The following is a 22,184-nucleotide window of genomic DNA, read 5'->3' as shown; positions in this document are numbered from 1 at the left end:
ACACTCAGAAGAATGGACTTTCCATTGCAGGAGCATGTGGGATTGTGCATGTGGAGCATTTGGAATTGTATCGATCAAGCACACAGGATACACAAAGGTGTCTCCAATGGCAAACGCCATTTTGAGGTAACAGTCCTTTGTTTAGCCTAACTGTAGCTGGTGTTTAAGATAAAGTGAGAACTAACAAAGGGAATATAGCTGTGTTTTCCAGCCCAAGGAGACATACTGTATTCTAGGAACGAACAGCATATGTTGGTCCTTTGAAGTGTCACTCTAAAAACCTCAATTGGTTTTGCAGCTTTTTCTTATCAATGGATCTTTGATATTTCATAATTCATTGTATTTGATCTTTAGTTATCTTTCATGTTTGTGTCCTTTCTTTTCTCTCCTTTGACTCCAGTCATCAGTATTTGGTGTGTGTGGGTGATGCTCTTGAGAGGGTTTTTTGTGTGCAAAACACAAACACACACCTCATCAGCATTGGTGTTTGTGATGAGAACTCCCACACCGTGTGTGTGTGCCGTTGCATAGAGGGCTCCTGTGGATGATGCTCTTGAGAGGGTTTTTTTGTGTGGAAAACACAAAGACCTCATTGGCATTGAAGTGTGTGTGTGTGTGTGTGAGCCTGGAGCTGCCACTCTGTCAATATTGTTTTGATTGGAAGGGCTGAGGAGCTGCCTATGGGGACGAGCTGAAGACACCGCAGCAGCCAGCGCTCATTTGCAATGCAGACACGAGACGTGCAGAGGTGGAGCAGGGGAGAGAAAGAGAGCGGAGACGACAGGAGACGTGCAGAGAGAGAGAGAGAGAGCGAGAGAGGAGGAGACAACAGGAGATGTGCAGAGGAGGAGCAGACAGAGAGAGAGAGAAGGACAAAGAGGGAGAGAACAGGGTGAGCAGGACAAGAAGAAAGACAGGGAGTGTTTGTGAGTGCACACAAGAGAGAGAGAGAGAGAGACTATGTGTGTGAGAGAGGGAGAACCTGTGTGTGTGTGTGAGAGAGAAAGAGGGGGAAAGAGAAAGCATGAGAGTGAGCGCAGCGCTCGTGTTGCCTTTGTTGTTTGCATATATCATTTCCAGTCCAGTGAGAGGCGCACCACTGACTGACTCTGTGGGCGGGTACAAGGCTTTGGGACACTTCTAACACTGTTTATGTTTCTCTCTCTCTCTCTCTCTCTCTAGCAGGGCTGGAGGAGACAGGAGCTGCATACACATGCAGGAGAGTGCCACAGGGCTGTTTCCCCAATGAAGCGCCGCTTTAAGTGTATGTTTTTCTTATCCTGCGGTGGAGCATTATCACACACAGCTGAAAGAGCTGCTCCCAGACTAAAGGGGGTGGATGTGACGTGCTGTGAGAGCGATGTTGTGTTCCAGTCTAGGGCCTCTGAATGACCCCTAAATGACCTCTGTACCACTGCCTGCAGTAGGGCTGCTGTATTTCAAGGAGGCCTACAAACCTGTGATAAACAATTATGTTTCTGACAGTCCCTCTAGGTTTGAAGATGAGCGCTGATTAGCTTGATTGCAATACAAACACGATCGACTTCCGATCTGAGGTGCTGCTGTTTGAGTCCAGGCAGGTGAAGGGCTGAGCCGCACAGTAAACACAACGCAAGCTACATATGCACACAAATGTGAAGCTCTCCACCTGCGCACACAATTTGGAGTAATTTATCCCAGCTATTTGTACTCTCACTGAAGCTACCAGAGAAACTGACAACTCGGAGCCTTTCCAAACCGGTCCCTACCCACTCCACCTCGGTTACGGAGTGCACTTGGGTGGGAATTGCCCCCCGCAGCTAAATCGAGTTCCCTTGATTAACTTTTAGGGTATACTACCACACACGGATTTCCTGCATGCCTGAAAAAGATGGTGGGAGAGAAAACACTACGCGCACACACACACACACACAAACACACACACACACACACACCGCACACGCACACAGGTGGCTTTACGACAGCACCGCTGCAATATGCCTGAAATGGCAAGTGAAAGGGCTCTGCAGAGACAGAGAAAACGCACAGTGATGACTGGTCTCAAGTGGCTCTACTGACACACACACACACGACTAACTAGTCCCATACGCAACACAGGTGGCTTCACGTCAGTGCCACTCCAATATGCAGAAAATGGCTGAGAGAGAGAATGATGGCACAGTGATGACTGATTTCTCAAGTGGCACACACACACACTATGACTGTTGCCAGAGGCAACACAGGTGGAGTCACATCAGTGCAATTGCAACATGCGGTGAATGGCTGTTATCCCCCCACAGAGAGAGTGAGAGAGAAAAAAAAGCACAGTGACGTTAAGTGGCCCCTCTGGCAGACACACACTATAGTAAACACAGAGGCCATGCGGGCGTCAGTCAGGTCAGCAGCACCATGGCGACATGTGGAAGAGTATATGGCTGCTCTTCCTCTACAGAGACACAAAGAAATGCATCTCTCAGGGACGCCTCTCTATTCGAACACCTCAAAGCCCAATTTCTACTCTATAGTAGAGCTCACATGGTTCCGCTGCTGAACCATAGAGAACAATAGGAAACCTGCCGCTGGCCAGTGTGATCCCCATGTTGAACGTTGACTGCAGCGTGGTTTATAGGTATTTTGCACTGAGCCCGGTCCGGTGGCAAGCACAACAAAAATCTTTGGGACATTACCTCAACCAAGAGCAACCTGGCAGCAAGCTAAAGGCGGGGATCACACTGGTCAGCAGCAAGCGGCAGTGGCAAGCGTAACACAACCAGTCCCGGCGTCATGGGGGGCTGGGCCCATCCTGGAAGTCATCTGTGCCCGCCCTGGACGAGCTTGGCTGCACCAACCAACCCCACTTCTCCAATCCCATGGACTGATTTTGAACACTAATTTAAAGGAACCGTATGTAAGATTGTAGCCAAAACTGGTACTGCAATCACTTTCAAATTACTGTAGAGTGGTGTATCCCCTTCCCCTCCCTCCTGACTGGCAGAGCTGGCACCCCGGATGCCGAAACACTACTGACTTCGTGATTAGTAGATAGGTGGAGGGTGGCGCATCAGGCCAAAACACAACATGACAACATCAACATCAGTTGAGGGCTGCAACTACACTTTAAATGACAATGTCCTGAACAGACTACTGTTGTCAGTGATATAAGTATTTGAAATGAATATGATTTCTCAATGTCTAGTGACATATCAGGGCCATTTTATGATTAATTGAAATTAGGGCTGTCAATCGTTTAAAAAAAATAATCTAATTAATTACATACTCTGTGATTAATTAATCTAAATTAATCGCATATATAATTTTTGCTGTGAAAGTATTTTAAATATTTAAATTCAAATTAATCATTGAATAATCAGCATTAGTGACATTAAAGTTCAAAAACTCTTTTATTATTATTTTCACTGTTCAAATAAAAGTTTTTTTTTTCACATACAAGGCATTTCAGGCCACAGATATAACCTAGGTGACACAATGAATTTTAATTAACACTCCCCTCAATGTCAACACTTATTTCTTTGCATTGATGTGCGACTATAGAGTTGATGAACTCCGGTGATATGCCAATTTCTTGCTGCAGACATTGCAGAGGACTTTATTTTCAACACTTTATTTTTTATCAACATCAGGCCATTTTTTAAAAGTAAATGTTCCAATCAATGATCTAGGCAGCACGTTTTCTTCTCTCCTTTATTTTACAGTCTGACTAGAACGGCTCGATGTCAAAGATCATACGGAATCGATTAATCTGCACTAATTTTTTTAATGAGTTATTTTTTCTCAAATTAATTAATCGAAATTAATCAGTTATTTTGACAGCCCTAATTGAAATACATTTATTACATACGGTTCCTTTAATGTAGGCCTTTAGGTTTTGTCAATATAGCAAGTAGCAAATAAAACTTATAAAATCTGTATTATTCCATAGCCTATCAATCAGAAACATTAGCTAAGCCTTTATAGCTTATCACCTTCATGGAGATGAGGTTTTAGTGGCGCAGTTTAGCCTACTTACTTCGGCTCGCAGGTAGGCTATGTCTCATATCGTAATTAGATATAGTAGTAGTAGTAGTAGTTTCTTTTACTGTTTTTTCTTTTGACCTAGTCGGAGAACATAGGGGAGCTTCATGTAATGTTACCACTCCAGTTACCCGTAACTTCGGGGCTAACTCCCTCTAGCTCTATCTGAAAGTGGTTAGCAAATTAATGAGGATTTCGGTTTAGTCTGCGGATTTATTGTTTGCATTATTTTGAATGTGACTTGCTCTAGTCTCAACAACACGTCTTCTTTCTCCACACGCATCTCAGTTCTAAACACACCCCCTCTTACTTTATCTCCCCATCCCTGCGCACGGGGCTCTCTTAAAGGAGCTGCACCATTTTACAACAACAGTTTAAAGGCTATCCCAAACATCTACATTTTCCTATTTAAATGTTTTGTCAAGTGTAAGCATGTCATAGAAAATAGCCTAAGCCACACTTCGGTCATTTTTGGTCATTCACTGAATTCAAACAGATATCTCTGTTTGAATTCAGTTGGTGTTACCCCAGTGTCTATAAATGGCCTATCTTAAACTACCGTGATCAATTTAAGTTCCTGCAACAGTGATCAATTTGTGCCCGCCTTGTAATGTAAATGTAATGTCCGTCCATGAATTGGTGTCTACCACCTGGTCTGAACGCAATGCTCTAATACGCTCGCGTTACGCTTTGAAAGTTCAACGCTCAGCTGCCACTTTTCCGCTGCCGAACCATATAAAACTATAGGAAATCTGCCGCTGCCCTCTGGCCAGTGTCATTGCCACCTAAAGCTTTTAACTCAGTTTTCTGTTTGTTATTTTTTATATATTTGATAACTGCTTAATTTATTACTATTTTAATTTAGAATCTACTTTATATTATTTTATTTTTTATTTTTAGATCACTTTGGTCAACTGCTTTTTAAATGTGCTTTATAAATAAATTGACACTAACAATAACCTCAATCATTTTTTTTTTTTTTTTCTTTTGTTTGTTTTTTATGTTCATTAATATTATTACAAGGGCCATCTGTTGTTATCTTTGAGTTTTTAAGTTTGTTATACTTAAGTAACATAAGTATGTTTCCTTACTTAGCCTATAAATATTTTTCATTATTATTATTATTATTATTATTATTATTATTATTATGTAAAGCACTAAAGCACTGGTGCAATGCTGTTGCTTTTAAATGTGCTATAAAATAAATTGACTTCAAAGTCAGCTTTATCAAAGTCAGCTTTATTGTCAATTTCTTCACATGTTCCAGACATACAAAGAGATCGAAATTACGCTTCTCACTATCCCACGTGAAGACAAGACATATTTTTACCAATTTTAAGTCCACAGACAGACATAACATTCAAGAAAAAAAAAAAAAAAAAAAAAAAAAAAACTTGACTTCAAATATTTTAACAATGGAGCTTGGCTTAGTTCTAGAATCTTTGCAACCTAGTGCTAAAACTGTGTGTACTGGTTTTGATGTCATAATAGTGAATGCTACAAAGTTCTGGTGACATCATAATGACTATGGCAACCTTTCATAATAGATGTCAAAAGCCTTCATTTTACCTTGGACAACTGAAGAGTGCAGGTCAGTAGGCAAATCTGTGATTGGCCAGTGTGTCCAGATAAAGCCATTCTCACCCAATGTGTCTCATTAACAGAATTGTTTTACAGATATCAACCATATCGGAGTAATCCAGAGTGGACACGAGGAGCTTGGAGATGACGGAGGGAGGAGGGGCGGAGGCTGGGCGTGTGGACCGTCTCATGATGGTGGCCGGGTCAACGGCATACATGATCCCACAGGAGCTTCGCCTCAGGGGCTACAAGATTGATGGCTTCTACACAAGCCTGGACAGGTAGGTATGACACCTGGGCAGGTGCTCATCAAACAGATTTTATTGATTTATAATTTCTTTGTTTTATTTTATTCTTTAATTTTATTTGTTAAAGAACATGTACAATTTTCAACTTGGTGCATTGTAGGACCCAGGAGAGAAGGTCAAACCTGAGCCTGACTATGAGGCCACGGCTCCCTGACAGGAGCGAGTTGGAGAAGGACATGAGGGAGCTGGACAGGAAGCTGGAGGAGAGCGACAGGAGGTTGGAGGAGCTGCGCCAGATGACAGTGGTTCAGGAGAGACTGGCCGCAGAGAGGAGAGAGCAGGAGGAGAGGGAGAGGGAGAGAGCCGTGCAGGAGAGAGTGAGGAGTTTGAGGACACTCAGGGAAATGTATCACCTCATGCTGATCATCGGTCCGGACCCAGCGTCCTATGAGACGGTACCTCTGAGAGAGTAAGTTAGCCATGTGGCTCTTTACTGTTTAATACTGTACCTTTAATATACTTTACAGCTCATCATTTGGGACTTCAGAAAAATCCTATAGGAATAGGCTGGGTTTAAATACAGTTGACCTTTTAGCGGTGTCTGATTGTTTATCATTATATTCAAACAAGGTTTGTAAGGATACCCGGGAGGGACACATGTAGTAGCATAAAAAGCAGCATTGTTTTCACATGAGTATAATATATGTGAATTAGACTTGCCTTCATGTCAAAATCCAGAAATGATATGAGGCACTTAATTTTTCAGGCCTTCCAAGAACCCCACGGTCCAGAAACTACAGGCTCAGTGTAGGAGGGACCAGGAAAGATGGAGGGAACTGGACAGAGGGCGAATGGAGCGCAGTATGAGGATGATTGGATGGTTGGACGAAGAACTGAGACACTTGCAACAGCGAGTTCCGGAGAGACGTGTTCCGGAGAGGTCAAGCCTACCTGATCATCTTGAAGCTCAGCTCCATGCCCAGGAGAGAGTTCGGCTGCAGGAGGCGCAGAGAGTGAGGGAGGAGTTGGTCAGGAGGGAGAGGGAGCAGTCAAGCCAAGCTGATCATCTTGAAGCTCAGCCTGTGGACCAGGAGAGAGTCTGGCTGCAGGAGGAGGCACAGAGAGTGAGGGAGGAGTTGGTCAGGAGGGAGAGGGAGCAGTCCGAGGAGGACAGGACCACAGAGGTTGATCATCTCAAGCAGAAACAAAGGATTGAAAAAGTGGATGAACTCCAGGGAGAGAAGGAGGGCATGAGAGAGATGGAGATGAAGAGTGAGGTGGCAGCCGAGGAGGAGAGAGAGTTGGAGGAGTTGAGACAGAGTGAGAGAGAGGAATTGAGGAGGGTTGTTGAGAACATCACCTGACATCCAGCCATGAGAAGGAGGACTCTGACTGGATGATGTCTGGATGGACGAGAAGAGAAGGAGGTCATTCTAGCAGCCAGGAAGAAACAGCAGGAGGAGAGAGAAAAGATGCAGGCTGAACTGAACAAAGAGGAGGATGGAAAGAGAGAGGTAGAGATGGCCACCCTGAGTGAGCCAGAGAAAGAGGGAGATGAAAATCTCCAGGAAGAGAGTGAGGAAGTGAGAAAGGAAGAGATTAAGAGAGAGATGGCAGTCAAGCAGGAGAAAGAGAGAGAGGAGTTGAGGAGGGGCTGCCGAGAATATCACCTGGACGCCCAGTGATGAGAAGGAGTACCACAACAGCCAAAAGCTTTGCAATTGACCTCGATGATGTCTGGACGGACGAGGAGGAGAAGGAGGTCATTCTAGCAGCCAGGAAGAAACAGAGGGAGGAGAGAGAAAAGATGCAGGCTGAACTGAACAAAGAGGAGGATGGAAAGAGAGGAGTGGCAACACTGAGTGAAGAAATGGAGAAAGATGAAGCTGAAAAACTCCAGGAAGAGAGCAATGGAGTAAGAAAGGAAGAGATGGAGGTAGAGATGACAACCAAGCAGGAGAGAGAGAAGATGCAGGCTCACCTGGACAAAGACGAGAACGAAGGAAAGAGAAATGTGGTGGAAGTGGTGAAGCTGGGGGGGGCATCTGAGATGTGGGTCTGGATGTCCAGTGATGAGGAGGATGGCAACAGCGAAAGTGAGATGGCCTTTGACCATCTCTGGACTAAACTGTCAGCCAACAATAAAGAGGAGGAGGTGGACGAAGAGAGAAAGAAAGATGAAGAAATGGAGAGACTGAGAGAAGAGGTAAAAAGGAAAGAGATGGAGGTGAAGAAAGAGGAGGAGAGGATGAGAGAGATGGAGATGGAAAGACTGAAAGAGGAGGAGAGAAAGATGAGAGAGATTGAGGAGAAAGCAAGAGAGGATGAGAGAAGAAAGAGAGAGATTGAAGAGAAGATGAGAGAGGAAGAGAGAAAGAAGAGACAGATTGAGAAAGCAAGAGAGGAGGAGACAAAGAAGAGAGAGATTGAGGAGAAGGAAAAAGAGGAGAGGAGGAAGAAAGAGATTGAGGAGAAAGCGAGAGAGGAGGAGAAAAGGAAGAGAGAGATTGAAGAGAAGATGAGAGAGGAAGAGAGAAAGAAGAGACAGATTGAGAAAGCAAGAGAGGAGGAGACAAAGAAGAGAGAGATTGAGGAGAAGGAAAAAGAGGAGAGGAGGAAGAAAGAGATTGAGGAGAAAGCGAGAGAGGAGGAGAAAAGGAAGAGAGAGATTGAAGAGAAGATGAGAGAGGAGGAGAGAAAGAAGAGAGAGATTGAGGAGAAGGAAGAGGATGGAAAGAGAGAGGTAGAGATGGCCACCCTGAGTGAGCCAGAGAAAGAGGGAGATGAAAAACTCCAGGAAGAGAGTGAGGAAGTGAGAGAGGAAGAGATGAAGAGAGAGATGGCAGTCAAGCAGGAGAAAGAGAGAGAGGAGTTGAGACAGAAAGAGAGAGAGGAGTTGAGGAGGGCTGCCGAGAATATCACCTGGACGTCCAGTGATGAGAAGGAGTACGACAACAGCGAAAGCGACACTGACTCGGATGATGTCTGGATGGACGAGGAGGAGAAGGAGGTCATTCTAGCAGCCAGGAAGAAACAGAGGGAGGAGAGAGAAAAGATGCAGGCTGAACTGAACAAAGAGGAGGATGGAAAGAGAGGAGTGGCAACACTGAGTGAAGAAATGGAGAAAGATGAAGCTGAAAAACTCCAGGAAGAGAGCAATGGAGTAAGAAAGGAAGAGATGGAGGTAGAGATGACAACCAAGCAGGAGAGAGAGAAGATGCAGGCTCACCTGGACAAAGACGAGAACGAAGGAAAGAGAAATGTGGTGGAAGTGGTGAAGCTGGGGGGGGCATCTGAGATGTGGGTCTGGATGTCCAGTGATGAGGAGGATGGCAACAGCGAAAGTGAGATGGCCTTTGACCATCTCTGGACTAAACTGTCAGCCAACAATAAAGATGAGGAGGTGGACGAAGAGAGAAAGAAAGATGAAGAAATGGAGAGACTGAGAGAAGAGGTAAAAAGGAAAGAGATGGAGGTGAAGAAAGAGGAGGAGAGGATGAGAGAGATGGAGATGGAAAGACTGAAAGAGGAGGAGAGAAAGATGAGAGAGATTGAGGAGAAAGCAAGAGAGGATGAGAGAAGAAAGAGAGAGATTGAAGAGAAGATGAGAGAGGAAGAGAGAAAGAAGAGACAGATTGAGAAAGCAAGAGAGGAGGAGACAAAGAAGAGAGATTGGAGGAGAAGGAAAAGAGGAGAGGAGGAAGAAAGAGATTGAGGAGAAAGCGAGAGAGGAGGAGAAAAGGAAGAGAGAGATTGAAGAGAAGATGAGAGAGGAAGAGAGAAAGAAGAGACAGATTGAGAAAAAGCAAGAGAGGAGGAGACAAAGAAGAGAGAGATTGAGGAGAAGGAAAAGAGGAGAGGAGGAAGAAAAGAGATTGAGGAGAAAGCGAGAGGAGGAGAAAAGGAAGAGAGAGATTGAAGAGAAGATGAGAGAGGAGGAGAGAAAGAAGAGAGAGATTGAGAAAAGCAAGAGAGGAGGAGAGAAAGAAGAGAGAGATTGAGGAGAAGGAAGAGGATGGAAAGAGAGAGGTAGAGATGGCCACCCTGAGTGAGCCAGAGAAAGAGGGAGATGAAAACCTCCAGGAAGAGAGGAGGAAGTGAGAGAGGAAGAGATGAAGAGAAAGATGGCAGTCAAGCAGGAGAAAGAGAGAGAGGAGTTGAGACAGAAAGAGAGAGAGGAGTTGAGGAGGGCTGCCGAGAATATCACCTGGACGTCCAGTGATGAGAAGGAGTACGACAACAGCTTAAAGTTTACACTGACCGGGATGATGTCTGATGGACGAGAGGAGAAGGAGGTCATTCCCAGCACAGGAAGAAACAGAGGAGGAGAGAGAAAAGATGCAGGCTGAACTGAACAAAGAGGAGGGGATGGAAAGAGAGGGAGGGCAACACTGAGAAGAAATGAGAAAGATGAAGTGAAAAAAAAACCCAGGAAGAGAGCAATGGAGTAAGAAAGGAAGAGATGGAGGTAGAGATGGCAACCAAGCAGGAGAGAGAGAGAAGATGCAGGCTCACCTGAACAAAGACGAGAACGGGCGGAAAGAGAAATGTGGTGGAAGTGGTGAAGCTGGGGGGGGCATCTGAGATGTGGGTCTGGATGTCCAGTGATGAGGAGGATGGCAACAGCTTAAAGTGAGATGGCCTTTGACCATCTCTGGACTAAACTGTCAGCCAACAATAAAGAGGAGGAGGTGGACGAAGAGAGAAAGAAAGATGAGGAAATGGAGAGACTGAGAGAAGAGGTAAAAAGGAAAGAGACGGAGGTGAAGAAAGAGGAGGAGAGGGGATGAGAGATGGAGATGGAAAGACTGGAAAGAGGAGGAGAAAGATGAGAGATATATAGGAGAAAGCAAGAGAGGATGAGAGAAGAAAGAGAGAGATTGAAGAGAAGATGAGAGAGGAAGAGAGAAAGAAGAGACAGATTGAGAAAGCAAGAGAGGAGGAGAGAAGGAAAAAAGAGATTGAGGAGAAGGAAAAAGAGGAGAGGAGGAAGAAAGATATCGAGGAGAAAGCGAGAGAGGAGGAGAAAAGGAAGAGAGAGATTGAGGAGAAGGTGAGAGAGGAGGAGAGAAAGAAGAGACAGATTGAGAAAGCAAGAGAGGAGGAGACAAAGAAGAGAGAGATTGAGGAGAAGGGAAGAGGATGAAAGAGAGAGGTAGAGATGGCCAACCCTGAGTGAGCCAGGAGAAAGAGGGAGATGAAAATCCAGGAAGAGAGTGAGGAGGGAGTGAAGAGAGAAATGGCATGAAAGAGAGCGAGAGAGAAGAGTCAAGACAGAAAGAGAGAGAGGAGTTGAGACAGAAAGAGAGAGAGGAGCTGAGGAGGGCTGCCGAGAATATCACCTGGACGTCCAGTGATGAGAAGGAGCAAACAACATCAAACAAAGCGACCACTGACCCGGATGATGTCTGGATGGACGAGGAGGAGAAGGAGGTCATTCTAGCAGCCAGGAAGAAACAGAGGGAGGAGAGAGAAAAGATGCAGGCTGAACTGAACAAAAAGGAGGATGGAAAGAGAGGAGTGGCAACACTGAGTGAAGAAATGGAGAAAGATGAAGCTGAAAAACTCCAGGAAGAGAGCAATGGAGTAAGAAAGGAAGAGATGGAGGTAGAGAAGGCAACCAAGCAGGAGAGAGAGAAGATGCAGGCTCACCTGGACAAAGACTCCAAACCCAGGAAGAGAAATGTGGTGGAAGTGGTGAAGCTGGGGGGGGCATCTGAGATGTGGGTCTGGATGTCCAGTGATGAGGAGGATGGCAACAGCAAAAGTGAGATGGCCTTTGACCATCTCTGGACTAAACTGTCAGCCAACAATAAAGAGGAGGAGGTGGAAGAAGAGAGAAAGAAAGATGAGGAAATGGAGAGACTGAGAGAAGAGGTAAAAAGGAAAGAGATGGAGGTGAAGAAAGAGGAGAGAAAGAATAGAGAAACTGAAGAGATGATGAGAGAGCAGGAGAAAAAGAAGAAACAGATTCAGGAGAAAGCAACAGAGGAGGAGAGAATGAAGAGAGAGATTGAAGAGAAGGTAAGAGAGGAGGAGAGAAATACAAACAATAACAGGTCAATAGACACAACACACTATAGAAAGAAGAGAGAGATTGAAAAGAAGATGAGAGAGGAAGAAAAGAAGAGAGAGATGGAAGAGAAGGCGAGAAAGGAGGAAAAGGAGAGAGAGAGGGCACAGATGCGAAAGGTGGTGGATGTGAGGCTGTGGGGGGCTGAGACCATCACCTCGATGTCCAGTGCTGAGGAGTACGTCGACAGCGAAAGTGAGATGGACTCTGATGATCTCTGGATGGATGAGAAGGAGGCTAAACTGTCAGCCAAGAAGAAAGAGGAGGAGAGGAGGAGAGAGATGGAGATGGAAAAGCTGAAAGAGGAGAAAAAGAAGAGAGAGATGGAAGAGAAGGCGAGACAGGTGGAAAAGGAGCGAGAGAGGGCACAGATGCGAAAGGTGGCAGAGGAGATGACGCGGAGGTGGAACGCCCTCCCTCCTGACTCTGAAGACGGTGACACCAACTCCGAGGAGGAGAAGGAGAAGAAGCAGGAGGAGCCGCCAATCATCGAGGAGGAGAAGGAGAAGAAGAAAAGCAAACCTGCCAAACTCATCAAGTGGATTAAGAAGAGCCTGGGCTTGGGGAAGAACAAGGGGAAAGAGGTGTGTATGTGTGTGTGTGTGTGTGTGTGTGTGTGTGTGTGTGTGTGTGTGTGTGTGTGTGTGTGTGTTTGTGTGTGTGTGTGTAGAGGGAGAAAGCATGTGTGTGTGTGTGTGTGTGTGTGTGTGTGTGTGTGTGTGTGTGTGTGTGTAAGAGGGAGAAAGCGAGTGTGTGTGTGTGTGTGTGTGTGTGTGTATATGTGTGTGTGTGTGTGTGTGTGTGTGTGTAAGAGGGAGAAAGCGAGTGTGTGTGTGTGTGTGTGTGTGTGTATGTGTGTGTGTGTGTGTGTGTGTGTGAGTGTGTGTGTGTGTGTGTGTTTGTGTGAGATGATGCTGCAGTAACTATACTTATATCTGTTTCATCTTGTCTACAGTGACCTGTCCATCCCAGGAGACAATGGAATGGCTTAGCCACTGGCCCAACCATGTGAGACCATCACATATTTCCTGTCTTTAAACACACACACACACACACACACACACACACACACACACACACAGATTTAAACACAATTTATTCTTACCAATAAACTTATTTCAAATATTAAAGTACATGTTTAATCATTGGACATTGAAATGTATGAGTCACTCAGCAGATGATAAACATACATGGCATGCAAAGAAAGTATACAGTGCCCAGAATTCCTACGACCAGGGGAGTGTGTGTGTGTGTGTGTGTGTGTGTGTGTGTGTGTGTGTGTACGAATCCTGGTTTTAGTGATGGGGTAATGTATAGCCTTTATATTAATGGGTCTCCTTCAGGCTGGCACAAGGATGAGAACTCCTCCAACTGGCTTTCATTAGGTCATACCAAAGGTACCTTTATGACTCTGGGTCATACACAATCACACTTCAGTATGTGTGTGTGTGTGCCTGTTACTGTTTGTGTGTGTGTGTGTATTTGTCTGTGTCTGTGTGTGTGTGCGTATGTGTGTGTGCCTGTGCTTGTGTGTGTGTGTGTGTGTGTGTGTGTGCCTGTGTGTGTATGTGCAGTGCTTAAAGTGGGATTTGCAATGGGAAAACATGACTCACCGTGGAACAACATGTTGAGTATCGTGGTGTAGAAATACTAGAATAGTGGAGTGGAAATAGAGGAATTGGTAGCATGTCTGTGTAGCTGTGTGGCTATTTTCACATCCAGTCAAAATGGCTCCCATATTAATTTGTACCAGGGACGTCACTTAGAACTGCACTGTGGCATAAGTCACCCTACGGGGGTCTGGGGGCATGCTCCCCTGTAAGAAATGTTTGTATATTTTAATGTTTAAATGCATCAACCTGGTGCACTTTGAAAAAGAATTCAGAGGTTGGACTTGCTTATTTTTTTATCTATGGATGGAAATATTAGTGCTGTAGCCTACATTTTGCACTTCAGAATTTGAACCATGTACACACATGTGGAATAGTTATGATTATACTGCAATAAGCTCACAACTACAAAGCATATTTGCTGAGTTTCACAGTTCAGAAATGATCCAAATAGTGTATATTTCAGCACTCCATGAAATAATGCAGAAGTGGTCACATGTAAAAAGCCTATTCTAATTCAGAGTCTTGTTTCTTTTGGTTGCATTTGTTGTCATACAGTTTAAATTGTGGAATTTGAACATTACAGTACTTAGCCTTCGACTTTAACTCCACTCCAACATCCACTTGCTCTGGCTAGAACAGCAACTGTAAACACAGAGGCTTTATCTGCATGCACAGATGCACTCATCAGATCAGACAGGAGAACTGTGAGAACATAACGTCGGGGATGGGACAAGAGGGGGGATAATGCGTGTTTGTGAAGGCGAGGAAAGGGGGGTGATGGTACGTTTTGATTTGTTGAACACCGTGACCCTGAAGAAGAGGTAGGCTGCAATTTGACAGTGTACTGAAAAATTAACTGATCTTTTTTTTTTTAAAACAATATCATTACTCTATATTGTTGGTATGAATCAATCTATTTATTAATTTATGAGGTGGCGTAACTGCATTCCAGACTGCTATGGCCCACTTTAACCCCTGTGTGTGTGTGTGTGTGTACTTGTGCTTCCATTACTCAAAGAAGCTTGATTGAAAAGCGCCCACTTCCCACTTAAAGAGTGTTGCTCCTAAATCAAACTTTTGTGGAACAGAATAACACCCAGCCTCCACAGAGACCCAAGCAAGGTCACATGGTATCGACTTTTAACATGGAGACGCGGGGAGAGGGCAGTCACTGTGGACATAACCACAGACCTCCGCATTCCACTGCTGAGGACCTAGACGCTTCAGAATCAGTCATTCCACTATAATACCCAGTAGTCTATGTCTCGTCTCTGTCTCTGTCTCGGTGTTAAATTGCATGATGGGAGCCGAGACGATTAATCGATAATAAAACACCCCTGACAGACTGCTGCGTTCTCTACTATAACGTGCGACTGAGAACATCGGCCTGACAGGTATCGACGCGACGACTCAAAGGCCGTGCTGTGTATGTCAGGTGTCTTATTACATGCGGGTCAAATCCCCAAAGCTCAACCTCACCGGTCAGGAAAATGAATCGCATAAATAATGCAGCACCTGTCAGGCAGCGGATCCAGAACGGACTCACGCCAGAGCTGGACCAGATGAGGTTCAGAGGCGATCCTGCTGCTTCTCCTTCATCCCCTGGGCTCCTCTGCTCTCCTCTCGTCCCACACGGCCTCCTTAAGGAGCGCGTGGCAGCCCGTAGCGAGACGGCGCAGGCGAGATGCCTCAGCCTTGCCCCGCCTGTCCTCCCCAGGCTGGACACAGCAGACAGAGCAGGCCCTCCGTGGCTAATGGTGTTTTAATGAGCCCATTGTCTAGCTCAGTCAATACAAATTCACTTACCGGCTGGCTAATAAATACCCTGGTGATATCCCCACTGTATGCCCCTGCCCCCCCTCCCCCTCCGCAGGGAGCCGCCGGGGTGTGGAGACTGACTGTCGTCACGGTTCGCCTGACGGGCGATTAAGAGCCTCACGGAGTCGGAGAGTAACAGGGAGACACATTGTTCAGCTAATGGATCATTATGCAACATGATATAGAAGAGAAGATTCCATTTAAATTAGGAGTTTCGTTTTGTAAGAGTGTTTATTTAGAAGAGTGTAGCAACACGTTACAGGAAGAGCTTGTTTTTTATTCTTTTTTCGTAATGATTTTATTGCCACTGCCTGAATCTGTTGTGATATTCTCCAGTTACATCATGTGTGTTTGTGTTTGTGTGTGTGTGTGTGTGTGCGCTTATAGAGAAGACTTCATGTGGGTCTGGAAGCGCTGGATTCTGAAAGGTGAGAGGTCGTACGAGGGCACTTTCCCCAGGCTGAGTTCACACAGGATCTTCCCCACCACTGGGCCAAACTTAAACCCGTGACCTGCCAGAAAGACACAAGAGGATAGTAGTCGTAGACACACTTACTGAGCAACTGGACACTGGAATAACTCACTTTTACCAGTACAACTATGTCTCTTGCTTATTTTAATCATGGTAAAATGATTGTCAATGCAATGTCTCCTTTTGTGATAAACATCAGTCCTTATTTGTGTTCACATGTTTATGAATATTATGTATTGATGAATGTCTGTGACTGATATTGATACACTGGTGTCTCACATGTGGTGATGGGACCACAAACAGTTTATATTTACACACCAATGATGAGGACATAAAGAGAAAGTTTGAGCTACAGTATCTCAATGCAGCAGTCTCAGGATGTTTTTACTGTCAAAACTCTGGCCACCCTTCGCAAGTGTGATTTGAGAAGTGGCCTGGTGATAGTGTAGTGGCTAAGGAGCTGGGCTAGCATGCAGTAGCCTGAACGCTTCTGGAGTTCAATTCCCAGCAAGGCACTTAACCCCTAGTTGCTCTGGGGACAATGTCCCTGTAATATAATTCGCTTCGGATAAAAGTTTCTGCTAAATTAATGAATGTAAATGTAGATGTAGCCAGGCTAACATCCTGGGCCACCGGTTCCTCTTCCCCCCACTGACCTGAGAAGCCTGCTCCGATGATGATGTTCTTGTGCGTGGGGTGCCGGTCCAGAACAAAGTGATGGTCTGGTGTCACCTGCGCATATCAATGATACAAACCTCCAGTGGCTGGAGAAACAAAATCACCAGAACCTCTGGTTCTATTTGGTTCTGAGAATATGGTGGATGAGGACCAGGTGTTCTGGTCTGACTTACAAGTAGATCTAATGAAACAAACTCATCATATCAGGTGACAAGAGAATCAGAATCATTTGAACCTCTGTGATTGTTAGGTTCTAGATAATGTTTGGGGTCGGGTTCTAACCGTGTACATGCAGCTCTCCACCACCGCCGGTTCTGGCTCCAGGCCCGGCAAGTAGATCGATACGAAGCGAGAGAGGATCCGGACATCTGTCTGGTCAGTCTGTCTGTCCCGCCTGTCAGGTTCCGTCTCACTACCCATGTGGTAGCAAATCTGAGGGGAACACAAACACACACACACACACACATGCAGATACTATGGGTTAGGTGAAACAAACAACCATAACCATGTTTTTAACCAAAGAAACGTACACAAAGAGATATTTTCATTAATGCAACTTTATGAAACACTATCATTTAAAATATTTGGCAGAAGCTTTTATCTCAAGAGATTGTGCAGGTGCCACTGATTGGAACAGCCTATCAGCAATCACCTTTAGCTTCAGATTTAGATAAGAGACGAAACCATGGACGAAACAATGGATGAAGACGCAGCAGGTCCATCCCGGAATGTGCCAACCTGTGGCCCCACCTCGCCAGATATTTCAACTTTCTGAACAAGCACGATAGTTTTCGCTTCAAGTGTTTCAATTACAAAATAGTATTTTGTATTTGAAATAATGTATTTTAAATACATGTATTAGAAATGCTGCCCATCCCTGGCAACATGGTAAAAGATGAAAATGACTTGATTTTACTTTCAATTCCTTTTACATTCTCCAAGGTATTAACATTAACATTTTTCATAACTCCATGTAGGACGTTTCTGTACATAAATGTAAGCACTGTGGCAGTAGTAATGCAATATTTCGAAAATGTAGGCTACTCTTGTACTTTTGATACTCAAGTACTTTTAAAACAAGTACTTCAGTACTTTTTACTTAAGTAGGCATCTGACTGTTGTACTTTTACTTGTACTTGAGTAAAATTGAGCAAAGGGTATCTGTACTTTTACTCAAGTAATAAAGCTGTGTACTCTGTCCTCCTCTGCCGATAAGTAAGGGATAATGTATAGAACGGCGGTCATTATCGACAGGGCGAACCGGACCCCGACGCGCAGTGGAAGGGTCTTGTTCCGCTCTGAAGGGACCTAATTCCCGGTAATGACCGGCGTTCTATACATTATCCCGCTTATTACACGGCTACTTGCCAAAACCAAACAATAAACTCCCCACAATATGACTCCTCCCCCAGAAAAGAATTAATTTGTTTGATGTGATTTTCCTCTATTCTGGTGCATTTTGGGGATGGCCAATACTAAATTCAATCAGATTCATAGCCATAACAAATTCATAGCTGATTTGTTGATATTGAGGCAATGATTCCATGCAAAGGCTTGGGCTTCAGGGCCCCCTGACCCCTTGGGCCCCTGGGCCTGGGCCCGGTAGGCCCGTGCAGTAATCCATCCCTGGTAGTGATATGAAAGAGGTGACTTAGAAGCACAAAACCCATTTTCCTTGACAGCGGTCTGTTAGCAACGGTTTGTTATATATATATAAAAGATTATATATATTTATATATTATTGGGGGTGCAAAATTATTGTCTGTCATAGGGCCCACATTTTTTTAGCAGCGCTTTTGGCCACAAGTGTGTTCAGACGGGGCCGCCGCTATGACTGGGAATAACAGTGGAGTGAGTGGAGTGACAGCTCTCATCAAGCAGAAAGCCCAGAATGCAATTTTCACACACTGTATGCTCCATTGCGAAGTGCTTATGGATAAACTGATGAGGATGAGCTTAGTTTATTGTTACATTTGCCGTAGTAATATCGATACTGATGTTGGGTTTCATAAGACATCTTGCAAAAGCGGGTCCTTGGCCAAAACGTAGTGGTATTTGGGGGGCCTTGTCATGGAAAAGTTTGGGAACCCCTGCACTAACACATAGCCTTCCACTTAACTTCGCTCTCAAGTGGTACTACATCTCTTGGCAAAGGAAACGCCAATGCTAAGATTAGAACTATTTTTGTGGGCGCAGGATGAACAAACAAAAATCTAAATGAACAATAGAAAACACAAATTTGTATCTTAAAACTAAATTAATTGGTAATGGAACTGTTGAATAAAAGCAATATGACACTCGTGGCCATGGTGTTGGTGAAGGATATCGCCTGTAATGGCCTTCGGTCTCTTACATACGGCCGAATTACAGCCGTGGCGATATCCTTTACCAACCCCACTCCCACTCCCACCTCGTGTCATATTACTGAAATAGATGACTGGCTTGGGACATCCGTCTGGAGGGGAGTACTCGTAGTTTCAGAGGATGAAGTTGTTTGTCTATTAACTCACTATTCCTTCCCCAGTTAATCATCTCTGGGTTGCTCTAGTTACTTCCAATATCCATTAACTCCACTGTCCTACTTAAACAGAAATGGAAAATGCTATTTATAAATTCCAATCCAATGAAGTTTGGAACAGTTTGTCATGCAATCCCAACTAAACGCAATGAAATGGCTTTTGATGGGGGATCAGGGCCTTTTGTAACAGTGGCGGAATTGTGGAAGCAACATTATTCTAAACTCAACATAACTGCCGATTGTTCGGAACGAAAGACAGAAACTTTTGATGTTTTGGTAGGAACAGAAACAAAACAAGAAACTTTACATTTTTTTATGTTCCGGAACAGAATCGATTATCTAAAATAATGGTAACCGTTTAATACCGTTATTTTTAAGTTTTAAGTATTTTAAGTATTTTAAGTTTAATATTCGAAATGGCAGCTATGCACACACCATTGTGGTTTTGTATTGTCTGATGACATAAGTAAGACAAAAATGCACTGATTAGGCCCTGACCAGGTTTGGACAATTTTGTTCACAATGGCAGCTATGTAGCCTACCATAGTTATTTGCACAGATCAAAGTCAAAGTCAAAGTCTGCTTTATTGTCAATTTCTTCACATGTCAAGACATACAAAGAGATCGAAATTACGTTTCCCACTATCCCACGGTGGAGACAAGACATATTTTACCAATTAAGTCCACAGACAAACATAACATTCAAGTAAACAATACAAAAGTAAATAAGAAGGCACATACAATGAAGAAATAAGAGCATCAAAATTTGGGTTGAGATTGTGCAATTGTGCATACAGTAGACAGTCAATAAAATAGTGCAAAAGTCAGGCCAATAAATGGCTGAGGTAGCAAGTGGCATAGTGGTGCAAATTATGTAAGAGCAGCAGAAGTGTGTTCAGAAGTGTTTTCAGGACAACAGGACAACAACAAGTTACAAAGTGTGCAAGTGTACAAGTGGAGTAGTGCAAGTGGAGTAGTGCAAGGCAGCCATTGTGGATCCAAAGTCCAGGATGTTATGTAGCTGAGGGTGGAGGGGGGGGGAGGGGGAGAGTTCAGCATCCCAACAGCCTGGTGTATGAAGCTGTTGGTGAGTCTGGTGGTGCGGGAGCACAGGCTTCTGTACCTCTTCTCAGAGGGCAGTAGATCAAACAAATTGTGAGCCGGGTGACTTGCATCACTCACAATTGTGGTCGCTTTAAGGGTGAGGTGGGAGGTGTAAATGTCCTTCAGGGAGGGGAGTGAAGCACCAAATAATCCTTCCAGCTGTGTTCACTATGCGCTGCAGGGCTTTCCTGTTGTATTCAGTGCAGCTGCCGCCCCACACAGCGATACAGCTGGAGAGGATGCTCTCAATGGTGCCTCGGTAGAATGTGGTCATGATGGCTGGTGGAGCACTTGCTCGCCTGAGTTTCCGAGAGGAAGAAGAGGCGGCTGAGCTTTCTTCACCAGTGATGCAGTGTTGGTGGTCCAGGAGAGGTCTTCACTGATGTGCACCCCAGGAATTTGGTGCTGCTCACTCTCCACCACAGCACCGTCGATGGTCAGTGGCAGGTGTTGGGTGTGACCTCTCCGGAAGTCAACAACAATCTCCTTGGTCTTGCTGACGTTCACCACGTGTCCCTGCACCACGTGGTCAGAAGGTCGACCTCCAACCTGTATTGAGTCTCGTCGCCCTTGGTGATGAGACCCATCAGAGTTGTGTCGTCAGCAAATTTCACTATGTGGTTGTTGCTGTAGGTTGCAGTGCAGTCATGCGTCAGCAGGGTGAAGAGCAGCGGACTGAGCACTCCAGCTTGGGGGCCCCCTGCTCAGTGTGAAGCTGCTTGAGATATTGTTGCCAACACGTACTACTTGAGGCCTCTGACAGAGGAAGTCCAGTAGCCAGTTGCAGAGGTAGGTACTGAGTCCCAGTTTGTCAAGTTTGCAGATGAGTTGTTGTGGTATTATGGTGTTGAATGCAGAACTGAAGTCTATAAACAGCAATCTCACATATGAGTCTCTTTTTTCCAGGTGGGTGAGGGCTGGGTGGAGGGCAGAGCAGATTGCATCCTCTGTGGACCGTTTGGCTCGGTATGCAAACTGGAAGGGGTCCAGGGTGGGGGGGTAGAATGGATTTGATGTGTGACATGACAAGCCGCTCAAAGCACTTCATGATGATTTAGCTATATGAGTTGCACAGGGTTTTTGATGGATGTAGGAACTACAGTGATGCTTCTGTAATGTTTTTTGGTTTTTGTATTGTTTGATGACAGAAGAAGTATAATGGATGTGTTCAGTTGTTTGCCAATTAAACAACATGGCAAAAATGGTCCTTGTCTAATTCATGTATAATATTGAAAACAATTTAGGCATGTCAGAATTACAGTTATGCCACTTACATAATGTAGCCTACAGTATATGATTTTTTAATGTTTGATGACAGGATAGAGACTTGAGATGTAGATTAACAATATAATTTTAAAGTCCTAATGATCAGCCTACTTGTTTGTATGACCCACAGCTGACATGGAACGTTATTAACCGGTTCGGGAACTTTATTTTTTTGTTCTAACCGGTTCAGGAACAATTTTAGGGTTGAACCGAAAACCGGAAACGTTAAAATACTGTTTCTGTTCAGCACAAACCAATTGGGAAAAAAATCCATGACCATGAGATGTAATTAACAGAGTGCCAACAGATAGTTTGTTGATAACCTAAGTATATGTAGTGTGGCCTAAATTACAAACTAATAACTAACTAATGTCCAACCCATCAGCTAAATATAGTTTGTTGTTACTTGAATAAGAGTAAATTGGGCATTTGTAGCACAGGTGTAAAATGGTGGTGGACTGGACACAGGGCACTGGGCAGTGGAGCTCACCTTGACCAGCCCTGGGTACTCATTGGAGGGCAGGCCGTAGATGTGGTACTCGGCGCCCTCCGAGGCGGTCTGGAGGAAGCAGGGGCAGTGGGCATCTGCGCCATATGTGCCCGGAACCTTCTCCCGCCAGTAGCACACATTAATCTTCACCACCTGGACACACAGCCAGGAGCACAGGACAAGGGCATACACACACAAACACACACACACACACACACACACACACACATGCACACACACACACACACACACATACACACACACACACACACACACACACACACACACACACACACATACACACACATACAC

At 44.7% G+C, this 22,184-nt stretch overlaps 3 protein-coding genes across 3 annotated transcripts in view; 2 read left to right on the top strand and 1 right to left on the bottom strand.

The window, feature by feature from the left end:
• The first annotated feature begins 5,622 nt into the window (after positions 1–5,622).
• On the top strand, positions 5,623–10,476 carry LOC125311001 (golgin subfamily A member 6-like protein 22). Its single transcript, XM_048268806.1, has 5 exons — positions 5,623–5,873; positions 6,001–6,309; positions 6,607–7,140; positions 8,775–9,024; positions 10,384–10,476. Exons 1-5 carry the CDS (start codon positions 5,737–5,739, stop codon positions 10,474–10,476), a joined length of 1,323 nt encoding a protein of 440 aa, XP_048124763.1. The 5' UTR covers positions 5,623–5,736.
• A 1,333-nt stretch (positions 10,477–11,809) lies between these two features.
• On the top strand, positions 11,810–13,038 carry LOC125290912 (vicilin-like seed storage protein At2g18540). Its single transcript, XM_048237345.1, has 2 exons — positions 11,810–12,497; positions 12,869–13,038. The coding sequence occupies exons 1-2, from the start codon at positions 11,841–11,843 to the stop codon at positions 12,869–12,871; spliced, it is 660 nt and encodes a 219-aa protein (XP_048093302.1). The 5' UTR covers positions 11,810–11,840; the 3' UTR covers positions 12,872–13,038.
• Positions 13,039–15,561: 2,523 nt separating this feature from the next.
• LOC125290974 (peroxisomal sarcosine oxidase-like) overlaps positions 15,562–22,184 on the bottom strand; it is a 22,639-nt gene continuing 16,016 nt past the window's right edge. Inside the window, exons 5-8 of the mRNA XM_048237460.1 lie at positions 21,873–22,025; positions 16,777–16,926; positions 16,473–16,548; positions 15,562–15,856 (exon numbers count right to left, since the gene is read on the bottom strand). Coding sequence (XP_048093417.1) covers positions 15,726–15,856; positions 16,473–16,548; positions 16,777–16,926; positions 21,873–22,025 — 510 coding nt within the window. The 3' untranslated portion in view covers positions 15,562–15,725. The remainder of the gene's footprint in view (positions 15,857–16,472; positions 16,549–16,776; positions 16,927–21,872; positions 22,026–22,184) is intronic.

The sequence above is a fragment of the Alosa alosa genome, chromosome 2 (genome assembly GCF_017589495.1).
Source record: "Alosa alosa isolate M-15738 ecotype Scorff River chromosome 2, AALO_Geno_1.1, whole genome shotgun sequence".
Taxonomy (NCBI): domain Eukaryota; kingdom Metazoa; phylum Chordata; class Actinopteri; order Clupeiformes; family Clupeidae; genus Alosa; species Alosa alosa.
This window is presented reverse-complemented; position numbering and strand designations above follow the sequence as displayed.